This window comes from Protobothrops mucrosquamatus, unplaced genomic scaffold (genome assembly GCF_001527695.2).
Source record: "Protobothrops mucrosquamatus isolate PMUCROS unplaced genomic scaffold, P.Mucros_1.0 scaffold374, whole genome shotgun sequence".
Lineage (NCBI taxonomy): Eukaryota > Metazoa > Chordata > Lepidosauria > Squamata > Viperidae > Protobothrops > Protobothrops mucrosquamatus.
In genome coordinates this window covers 70,493-81,649 of record NW_015386706.1, presented here as the reverse complement: position 1 = coordinate 81,649, position 11,157 = coordinate 70,493, and the positions used below count along the sequence as shown (strand labels likewise).

Here is an 11,157-nt window from a genome sequence, read left to right as displayed (position 1 = left end):
AAACAATTAATGTAAATTAAACAAACATATCTATTACAGTGTATCTTCTAGGGCAGCGATGCAAATATAGTCGGGTTTAAAATTTGAATAATAAATGGACCGGTTTGGAGAAGCAACATTACAAGCCAGAGGGCATTTTCCCTTAGGGCAGCACCGAGAAAAGGTGTATCTTTAAAAGCCTGTTTTCCGCCCAGGATTCCCAGTGACAGCAACTGGCTGGCAATGCTGCAGAATAGAAATGATCGGAGTCAATCAGACTTTTTTTCGCACCTTCCCTTCTGCAGAAACAATGAGACGAGTGGTGCGACAGAGCAAGTTCCGGCACGTGTTTGGCCAGGCGGTGAAAAATGACCAGAGTTATGACGACATCCGGGTGTCCCGGGTTACGTGGGACAGCTCCTTCTGCGCAGTCAACCCCAAATTCGTGGCCATCATCATCGAAGCCAGCGGGGGAGGGGCGTTCCTGGTTCTGCCTTTACACAAGGTAAGGGTTGGGTTGGTTTTTTTTCCCCTGTTACCGCAATGTTGAGCGTTGACCCGTAGCTTTAATGTGGATTTCCTCTTTGCCCTCGGCCTGTGGAGCATGCAAAATGTACTAAGGGTGAAGCAGCAGAGGGGAGATTGGGACTCTCTAGCAATCTACCCGTCCCTGCGTCCGTTACCGAAAATTTCTCCCCAGTGCAGTTTCTGAAGTTGTGGGTGTGCCAACACTGGAGGTTTTTAAGAAGAAATTGGACAGCCGTTTGTCTGAAGTGGCCTAGGGTTTCCTGCCTGAGCAGGGGGCCGGTCTAGAAGACCTCCACGGTCCCTTCCAACTCTGTTATTTTGGGTAGTGCAGCTGGCAGTGAACCTTTTCCTGAGGAATACACGGAGCTAGCTGTGCCGCCCAAGGGCATATATTGTCCAGGGTTGGGGCAGAATCCCCCAGGCCTGCAGGTGGAAATGGCCCACACCTCTCCGTGTTTTAGAACTGAGAGGTGAGCCGTTTAAGAGGCTTCCCTTCCCTTCCCTTCCCTTGCAAGCGAGGCCAGTGTGGGCTGGATCTCGGCAACCCACATCCCTTTGCAGTGAGTCACAGAGCTGAGACGGCCTCCCCCCTCCCTCCCTTCTCGCTGGTCTCCAGCCGGGGAAGAGGGAAGCTCCCTCGTTTGCTCCCAAGACTGAGCCAAGCCCAGGGACCGGCCTGGACAGCCCCCACCTGCAGCCCTGGACCTCAGCACACCTGGGGTGGCTGGCTCACTTCCTCCGCCCTCCCTCCTCTGTGCAAGAAGCCCTTTGCGGGGGCAGGGCCTTTTTCTCTGGGGCCGTGGCGGGCAAGGACCCTGCCCCAAAGAGGAGGGGGAGAGCTCAGAGCCGAAAGGCCTCCCCAGCCAGCTGCAGTCTTAGCTTCTCCCCCCCCCAACAGGCCCTGGAAGCTCTTTCCTCCTTGCCCCCTGCCCCCCCAAGCAGCAAGAGGGAGGCCAAGGCAGCCAGAGCAGCAGCATCTATCATGGGGGGTGGGTGGGCTGTGCTCTTTTTGCCTGCCCCCCATGCTTGCCCGGTTTCCCTTTTTCTCTGGGCTCCGTTCGAGAGGCGCCGCGCGCGTCTCAGCCTCGCCTCCACGGGGGCTGCAGCATTTCCACGAATCAGTCTACCGGCAGCAGGCCCCGTCGTCAGGCCCTGGCAGTGGTTTTTACCATATATGGCCATCAGATCTCTTTCGGCTGCAGCCGTCCTGAATAATACCCACCCTCTGCTTTGATTGGCCACTCTCGGAGCCCACAGGATGGAGGGCTGGTGGGGAACTGCTGCTGCTGCAGCCGCGTTGAGCCGAGCGGAGGAGGAGGAGGAGGAGGAGGAGGAGGAGGAGGGTTCTCTCTCTCTCTCTCTCCCCTCTGGGCCTTTCTGCCCTGGGAGGCAGCCTGGGATGGCAACCATCTCCATCGGTGACCTGAAGGGTGATGCTGGTAGCCCAGGCAGAGCGAACGTGCCCTGCCTGGAATTGCAAGGCAGGTGGGGAAACCCCCAAAGCCTCTCTGGGTTTGGCCACCGGCTGTTCCAGGAAGGAGGCTGGGAGGGGCAGCGAGTGGGCAGTGGCCTGCCAAAGCCAGGAAATCCATTCCGTTGCAGAGGTCTTCGTTTGAGTAAAACCGAGGGACTTTGGACAGGAAAACTGAAGGGAGGCAAATACCTAGCAGACCCGAAGCCTTAGTGGTAGCCAACGTACCCCTCCTCACCAGAGTTTGAGCTTCATTGCCCTGGAGATTTAGAGAGGATTTCTCCCAAACTGGCTGGACGTCAGCGCCCAGAATTCCTCAGTCCAAGACTGAGGCCGCTGGGAATTAAAGTGGACTCTTCTGGAGGGTGGCCAGGTTAAGTGAGAGCCAGGGGCAAATAGCTAAGTTCTCCTCTCACACAAGGCAGCGGGCCTTCACACACCCCAGTTGTGGCTGAGTGCCGTCACTCTGAGACTCCAGCCCTGCTGAGAAGGAAGAGTCCTTGCTTTCTGGAAGGCCGGCCCAGGGAAATAATAAAATGGCTGGAAAGATTTTCCTTTCCAAGCCAAAACTTTGTCTTTTGGGTGGAGTTCCTCTTAAGGAACTTGATTTTTTTCTTCCTGTTTCCCTTTCATGAGCGGTGAGCCTTGGCCAGGAGTTCACCCTTTGCCTGCAGCATCGTGCTGCAAACACAGATGTCCCTCCCTTCGGTTGGGAGCCACCGGTGCTAAATCAAGAACCGCTCTTGAAAAAAAAACCAGCTCTGGATTGCGAGGTGGCGGGCAGGCCGGCTCCCAGGCTCCAGAGGACATCCTTGCTATTCCTCTCCCAAACAATTTCCCTTCAATAAATAAACAAGTCAATGCACAATACACACTGAAGGGCTGATGATGGTGTGTGTGTGGGGGGGAGGGTTTCCTTTCCTTTTTTTTTTTTTTTTTTTGGGTCAGGCAGTGTGTGTTTCTCTTTGAGGACACGGGCTGTGCCGTTTGTAGTCTTCGACCAAAGCGTCTTTTTTTGTCCTGCTGGCCTGAAGTTTACTTCAGTTTCTCTCCCTATTGTGGCCGGTTGTGCCTTCCCAAAAGGTCCAGCTCACATTTTCCACAGGAAGGGTGTGCAAGTTGTTGCATGCGGCTGGGCAGGGGGGGGATCCACACCGTTTGGTGGTGCTGAGAATTGCTCAACTGTGTGTCCCCCCCCCCCGGCTTTTGTTTTGCCTCCCCCCCCAGCGAGGAAAAGGGTTGGAGGCTTAAGAGCAGGAGAAGGGTTTCCTGCTCCACTGCGCTGTTTCTCAACCTTGGCAGCTTCAAGAAGGGTGGACGTGAACTCCCGAATTCCCCAGCCAGGGCACACCTCTTAGCCTCCCTTCCTCAAAAGCCTTGCTGTCCTTCTTCCCATCCCACAAAGCCAGACACGGTAACTGCGCCCCTCAGGGATTCAAGACCCTCTGCCTATTTATGTCTGTGCAGACCTTGGCACGTATCTTTGATATGTCGTTGGTTCCTAAAGTGGCAGGAATTTGGGGGAAACGAGACTGCTTGAAATCTGCGCATCTGAAAGGAGGAGGAAGAGGAAGAAAAGGGCAGCCAGGCTCCCCCCACACCAAGCAGGCCTCTGCAGGCAGCTTAAAACAACTCTAAAGGAGAAGATTTGTAGCTCAGGGTTAGAATGAGGGGTCCTTGGTGCTCCCTGCAACTGGTGCAAGAAATTCTTTTTTTGCAGACGTTTCATTATCCAACTAGGTGACATCATCCGTGCTAGAAGGGAGTGGGGGGGGAGGAGGGGTGGGAGGACTGTGGGGTCCTTGGTGCTCTCTGAGCTTGGTGTGGCAGATGCTTCATGACCCAAACTAAGCAACATCATCACTAGCAGTGATGATCCCAAAGATGTTTCTCTTCTCATCCAAGAAGCTTCTTCAGTTTCTTAGAGCTGAAGAAGCTTCTTGGATAAGAAGGGAAATGCCTTCAAAGAAAAAAAAACAACGAAGTCCAGTTGCCTCTAGAAATAGCACCTTTGGGACAGCCAGGACCTGGATGACACAGAGCCTCCATAGCGTCGATGACGTTAACTAGTTTGGGTAACGAAAAGCCTGCAAGAAAACAAGCAGGCCCAGAGAGCACCAGGGACCCCTTGGAAGAGCTCTGACCACGAGGGGGGCTCTGCTCCGAGGAAAGACAGGAACGTCCCCCGGCCTGCCTGGTGGAGAGGAAGCCTTATCTCATCCCAGCCGGGGCCCAGAGAGGCAGCGCTGGGGATGACTTCATGGCTCCGTTGTGTGTGCTTCCAGGCCAGCAGAGATAAGTGCTGGGGACGAATGCCTCGGTGGCTGCAATGGTTCCCATGGAAGAGCTATCCTGGAAAAATCTAGGACTTCAGGGAGAAACTGGCCGGAGCAACGCAAGCTGCCAGTAGAACCGAAATCGCACCCTTGGCGCAGCGGCTGGGTCTCCGCTAGGAAAGAGCAGTTGGCTTCCTTGTCTCTCTTTTCCCAACTCTCAAGCACACATGGCGGTCACATCGGTGCTGTCCTTCAGCTAAGAAGCGACGTGGCATTTTGTGTGAACACACAGAAGGGTGGCGTACGGCCAGGGCTGTCTCCAGAGATGCTTTCATTCTCTGTTGCCGTGTTTCTCAACCTGGGCGCCTTCAAAACGGGTGGACTTCAACTCCCGGCTGGCTGGGGAATCCTGGGAGCTGAAAGTCCACCTATCTTGAAGGCGCCGAGGTTGAGAATCACTGCTCATTAGTCCTGCTTCCCTCTCTCATTAGTCTTGATTAGCCTTGCTTCCCGATCTCATCTCCCTCTCTTACATCACCTTACGAACTGATGCAAAGCTACGTGTACCGCCCTCCGTCTGTTCTTCAAGACTTTTCTTTTTCTCTGTCGGATCTTGAGAGCTTCTCCTTGCCTGAAGAGACGGATGGAGCAGGACCCTGGCATCCTCTGATCGTTGATGTCGCCACCCATTTCCAAGGCTTCTCCTGAGACATGCCTGTTTTGGGTCTCTGGTGTAGCCTGAATCAACTCTACGCTTAGGAGTCTTTGAAGGAGGGTGGCCTTGCCAGGCTAGACCCCCCCCCCTTTGGGGAACGGCAGCTTCTCCTTATCTCAAAGAGGGTCAGTCATGGTGATCCCAGCCAGCCTCATGGATGATTAATGGCCATTTGTCGAGGGCTGATCTGGTGGCAGCGCCTCTCCGTTTAAGCCTGGTGCCTGGGCAGGAACCATCTGGGTGCTCTCAGTAGACATGGGGGCCCTTGTTAGGAAATAAGCAGCGGCTGGGGTCTGTAGCCTGGGGGGGGGCAGGGCTTGACAGCCTCAGAAGAGACAAAAGGGAGAGGTCTTATTTTGCATTTCAAAGCCATTCTTTGTCATCTGGCATCTTTCCTCCTCCACTCCATCCTGTAAAATAAAACATGGTGGAATATACGTAAGCCCCCAGTGCCACTTTCTTGGATCCTCCCTTTCCCTTTTTCTGAGCTTTGATCCAGAAATGGATCTGGGAAGGATTTCCCTGCAGCCAAAACAGGACTTCCATCGTGGGACCTCTGTGCAGAAATATGTCAGTCAGTGGGACTCGGTTGATTTGTCTCTGGGGGCAGACGTGAAGCCCTGGGTGGAAAGGCTGGTATAAAAGAAATTAGCCATCTTACAGCTCACTGACGTGCTTGCCATCCATCCACCCNGGCAACTGTCCCCCCCCCCCGTCCCTTCCCTGCCACTACGCACCCCCCCTCCTCAGAAGGAAAGCAGTCCTGGCTCCTTGTTGCTCGGCCTCCCTTGTCAGAGATGCTCTCGCTGATTCCCCCCTTCGGCTGAGCCTTGCTTTTGATTTTGGCAAGCAGCCCCGAGGCCAGGCCTTGGCAAGAAGCAACGGTTAGCGCTGCACAGTGGACTTTGGACTTTAAAGGCTCACCTGCCCAGCGTTGGCTGCGAAGTCGCCCAAATTGCAATCCAAGGGTCATTCCGCACAAGGAGCAGAAAGCAGCTCTGCCAATCCAGCCGTAAGCGCTGCCGCCTGGCCCAGAGAAGCCGGAAGGGTGTGCCGGTCCTTCTCACAAACACACATTGTGAAAAAAAAGCTCCTGCTTTTCAGAGAGCTGATGCCTTCAGACGGGGGAGGGGGATGTAGAGACTTTTGCAGGGAGGCCACGAGGTAACGGCTGCGCCCACCCTTTGCTTGCTTGCTTGCCAAAGTTCCCCGATGGAGTCCTCGTGGTCCCCAGTTCCGCCAACCGAGCAGGAGCTGCCAGGGAAATGTTTCTGATAACAATCTTTGTGTGCCTGTGATTCAGCCTCTGGCTGACGGCCTCCTTCTCCCCTCCTCTCCAGACAGGTAGAATCGACAAATCGTACCCCACCGTTTGTGGCCACACCGGGCCGGTGCTGGACATCGACTGGTGTCCCCACAACGACCAAGTGATCGCCAGCGGCTCCGAGGACTGCACGGTGATGGTGAGTGCAGCCTTGGGGAGGAGCGGCTCCAGGCTGTGGTTCCCGGCTGTTGTTCATTGCTCGCCCAGGTAGCAGTTCGCAGCCAATCGCAAGGCCCCACTCGCTCGGCAGACCGTTGGGGATGGGGATGCTCAGCAGAGGACGTGAGGCGGAACTAATGTCATTAGGAGGTCTGGCCGGAGTTAAACATTGGAGCGGAGAGAGGCGTTGGCTTCCAGTCCAGGCTGTCTGGGGAGACTCTGCAGCCTACTAGCAGGAGAAGAACGTTCTGCAGAAATGGCTCTTCCTGCGCTGGCCTGGCCTGATGGCGGATATCCTCGGGAGGCCAGGCGGCTGCAGGGCTGGGCACGCTCACAGGAACCGCCGTTCCTCCAGGGGGAAGCGAGCACGATGGACAACTCATTACTGCCTCCCTCTGGCCCGCCTGCAACTGAGTGGTTGACCAGAACAGAAGCCAGGGGCCTCCAAACTTGGCAACTTTAAGCCTTGTGGACTTCAACTCCCAGAATCCCCCAGCCTGCAAGTCTTAAAGCTGTCAAGTTTGGAGACGCCGGACATGAGGCACAAATGAACATCTCTTGATGCATCTACCCTGAGGTGGGACAACCTTTGTGAGATCTTCTTAAGCCAGGGTTTCCCAACCGTGGCAACTTTAAGACTTATGGACCAACTCCCAACTGTCCTGGCTTCTAAGTAGGGAAGGAGCCCTCGGTGACCACTGCAGACCCTTCTAGGGCAGGTTGAGCAACCTGACAGCTTGCAGGTGGCCCACCAGGCACCTTGTCCAGCCATTGTGGGGGCAAGCAGTAGATTGAAGGCTCGGTAAAAGGCGAAAGATTTATACATTCTGAAGAGAAACCAGTGCTCAGGGGAGGCCGCTTTGGGGGGACATGTTGAACCGAGACCGCTACAGAAACCGATGTAGGACGAAAAAGAGAGCCTGAGTTCCTTGGAGAGACATCAGAAGCAGCAGCCCACGAAGGGGAAAGAAGTCTGTCTAGAGAAAGCTCCCTCCGGAATTGCTGTTGGCCCCGTGTCCCGAGACAGAACTCCCCTCCAGGGCTCCAGTAACCCCTTTGAGCTTCTTCCTTCTCTTGGCAGGTCTGGCAGATCCCGGAGAACGGCCTCACGCTCTCCCTGACGGAGCCTGTCGTCATCCTGGAAGGCCACTCCAAGAGGGTGGGCATCGTGGCCTGGCACCCCACCGCCCGCAACGTGCTGCTCAGCGCAGGTAGGCCGAGAAACGGGAGGCGACGGGCTTGCTCCGGTGGGTCTTCTGGGTTGGGGCTGGGGTTGGGTCCTTCAAGGGAACTGCGGAAGAGCCAGCCCTGCGTCTGAGTTCAGCAGGCAGTTACTGCCGCCCCTGCCTCAGTTTCCTCCCCCTCCCAGGCTGTGACAACGCCATCCTCATCTGGAACGTGGGCACAGGGGAGCCCCTGATCAACCTGGACGACATGCACCAAGACATGATCTACAATGTAAGCTGGAACCGCAACGGCAGCCTGATCTGCACGGCCTCCAAAGACAAGAAGGTCCGCGTGATCAACCCCCGGAAGCAGGAGATCATCGCGGTGGGTCTCCAGGGGGCTCCCTGGGGGGGGGCGGGGCAGGGGCAGCCTTGGCAGGGAGAGTTTCCTGCCGCCTGTCTTGGTGAATGAGATCCAGCCCTTCCTTCGGCCTAAAAGTGCATCCATGGCACCCCATAAAATCATGTCAGTTTTCCACGCGACACTGAGAGACTAAATTGGACACCCATTTTATCTGTTACACCTGTGTGTAACCTTGGAGTGTGACTTTTTCCCTTTCTGTCCCTCTCTGTCCCGTCTTCCAGGAGAAAGAGAAGGCGCACGAAGGTGCCCGGCCGATGCGAGCCATCTTCCTCTCCGACGGGAACGTGTTCACCACGGGGTTCAGCCGCATGAGCGAAAGGCAGCTGGCCCTTTGGAACCCGGTCAGTGTCTCTGGGGAGCTGGGCTTGCCTTTCGCCCCTGGAGCAGGGATTTCCAACGTTGCCCACTTGAAGAGGGATGGACTTCAACTCCCAGAATTCCCCAGCCAGCCGCGTTTCTAGCAGCCTAAATACAGAAGCGTTTGCTTTAATTTCAGAAGCTGTTTTCTTTCCCTCTGGCAGAGGCAGCATCTTTTTTGGGATGCCAGATTGCGGGATGCCTCTTCTTGAAATAAAAAGGCGTCTTTTATGTTGCAGAAAAACATGGACGACCCCGTAGCCCTCCATGAAATGGACACCAGCAACGGGGTCCTGCTGCCCTTCTACGACCCCGACACAAACATCCTCTACTTATGCGGGAAGGTGAGCCAAAATTAGAACAATTTTGCCCCAGAAGTGGCAGGGATAAAGGCCCAGCTAATTCCTTATTATATGCTTAATAATAAGTAAATACAGGTAGTCCTCATCTTAACAACAGTTCGTTTAGTGACTGTTCAGGTACAATGCACTGAAAAAAACGGCTTATCACAATTGTTCACACTTAACGACCGTTGCCACTCCTCCCCCCCCTCTCTCCCTCAGGGCGACAGCAGCATCCGCTACTTCGAGGTCACGGACGAGGCCCCCTTCGTGCACTACCTCAACACCTTCAGCAGCAAGGAGCCCCAGAGGGGGATGGGCTTCATGCCCAAGAGGGGCTTGGATGTCAACAAGTGTGAGATCGCCAGGTGACGAGCGGGGGAGCCCCAAGCGGGGAGCCTGGGCCGCCTTAAGGCCTTGCCGTTGTCCCTCGAACCCTGAACCACCGCAACCCCACCCCCCCAGTGGAGGCCTTGAGTCCTTGGGGTGAAAAATCTGCCAAGCTTTGGGACTGCAGAACTGTCCTGGCTCTGCTTCAGCTTCTCGGCCTGGTTTCTGATGACCAGGGAGGGAGGGGGCCTATGAGGGGGAGAGGAAGCCTGCAGCGACTCTACGACCGAACAGAAGAGTTAGAGGAAGGGTCCAAGAAGTTTGAAGTGCTCTCCTTCACGCTTGGCTAATAGTACTGGCAGGGAGCCTTCCACTCGGGCCAAGAAGACCCAAACACGCTAAACTGGCTCAACGGGCTCCGTCCAGTTGACTGGCCTAACTGCGGACTTTTTTGTTTTGTTTTTTTTGACTCCTCCTTTCCCAGTCTGACCTCTTTCAGGATGACCTCTATCCTGACACAGCTGGGCCCGAAGCCGCCCTGGAAGCCGAGGAGTGGTTTGAGGGGAAGAACGCCGACCCCCTCCTCATCTCCTTGAAACACGGCTACATCCCAGGGAAAAACCGGGACCTCAAGGTGGTCAAGAAGAACATCCTGGACAACAAGCCGGCTGCCAACAAGAAGAGTGATCTCATCAGCACCCCAAAGAAAGCGATGGACACCTCAAACCCTGTGAGTAGAAACACCCCAGGTCTCCAGTCCTTCCGCACCCAGAGGAAATTGTCCTTTGCTCAGACAGAAGTCTCTGGGCCTGGTGCAAATCCATCCCTCTTTGTCAAGCTGCGAGCTGGGTTGGGGGCTTCCCTTATCCCCCCCTCCCCATTCTGGGTCCTTCCCACCCCCACTTCAGGACCGACGGTTGTTGTCTCTTTCTCCTTGTCGCAGCAAAACGAAGCCAAATTGGAAGAAATCTTGAAGGAGCTCCGGTCGCTAAAAGACACAATCGCGCATCAGGACGAGCGCATTTCCAAATTAGAACAGCAGGTGGTGAAGATGGCCGTCTGAGAGCCAGCGGGGGAGGGGGGTCTACGGCAGGGGGAGGAGGAAGCAGGATTCGGACTGTGATCCACCTGCAGGGCTGCGGACAGGCACGGCCAGGGAGCCCAGCCCCGTCACGGCCGGTCAGCGGACGCCCGTGTCCATCAGGGCAGCCAACCTTCTTGTGTCCTGATGTCTTTGTGGCCATTTCAGAACAGGCACTGCCGCCTCCTTCCTCGCCTTTGTCCATCGGTCGGAGGGTCAGCCATTCCACGGGGTCCGTAAGACGCCGGGATCCCTGCCGAACTTCCTAGCATCGGGGACCAAAATTACTTTGTTTGAAAACACACACACACACACGTACACGTGTTTTTTATTTTACTTTCGAGTTGCCAAAATCCAAAACTTTTCATTTTGTTTTTGTTTTTCCTTTCTAGCATTTTTACAGTATTTTGTGTTTTTAATCTAAAAGGACGTCTATTTGTGCCATCTGAACAACAACAAGTTGTGTATGCCTGTTTTACCTTTGAGCAACCGGGGCGGTCACCCCACTGCCGGGTCCGAAAGACCCAATTTTAACGTTTCCGCCCTCCCGATTTCTGGTTCCCCTGAAATCTGCGTGGATTTGAGGAGGGGGGAGGCAGCCTCGCTTTCCCACCCGCTGCCATTCCAAGGGACTGAACACCCCCCCTCCCACCTTCCCCAGAGCCCCCTCTCTCAAATCTGGGGAGCCTTTATTCAAACATTTGTTGAGCTTTGGTTTAATCTTAATCGTGTCAAACTTTGGCATGTTGTGATTGCTGATTTCTGGGTCCATGTTTCCTGCAGTTGTTTGTTCTATTTATCATCCAGGTGTTACAAGGTTATAAAAAAAAATATGATGAATTGGGGACATTAAGGACAAATGCACTAAATTTTGCAAGCTGTTGGGAAGCTCTTTGAAGTTATTTATGCGTACCCCCCTCCCTCCCTTGCTCTGCTCCAAGCTTGGCTGACCTGCAAACCCTCCTTGTTCCCCATCCTGCCAGCAAAAGGGCCTCGGCTGCCAGAG

General features: G+C 55.0%; 1 protein-coding gene across 1 annotated transcript; it reads left to right on the top strand.

Moving 5' to 3' along the window:
• The first annotated feature begins 289 nt into the window (after positions 1-289).
• On the top strand, positions 290-10,133 carry CORO1C (coronin 1C). The gene is given in 9 exon segments (XM_029284106.1): positions 290-484; positions 6,310-6,432; positions 7,534-7,663; positions 7,822-8,003; positions 8,264-8,383; positions 8,639-8,743; positions 8,963-9,154; positions 9,555-9,800; positions 10,014-10,133. Coding segments are annotated over 9 exon segments (1,413 nt in total).
• The last annotated feature ends 1,024 nt before the right edge of the window (positions 10,134-11,157 follow it).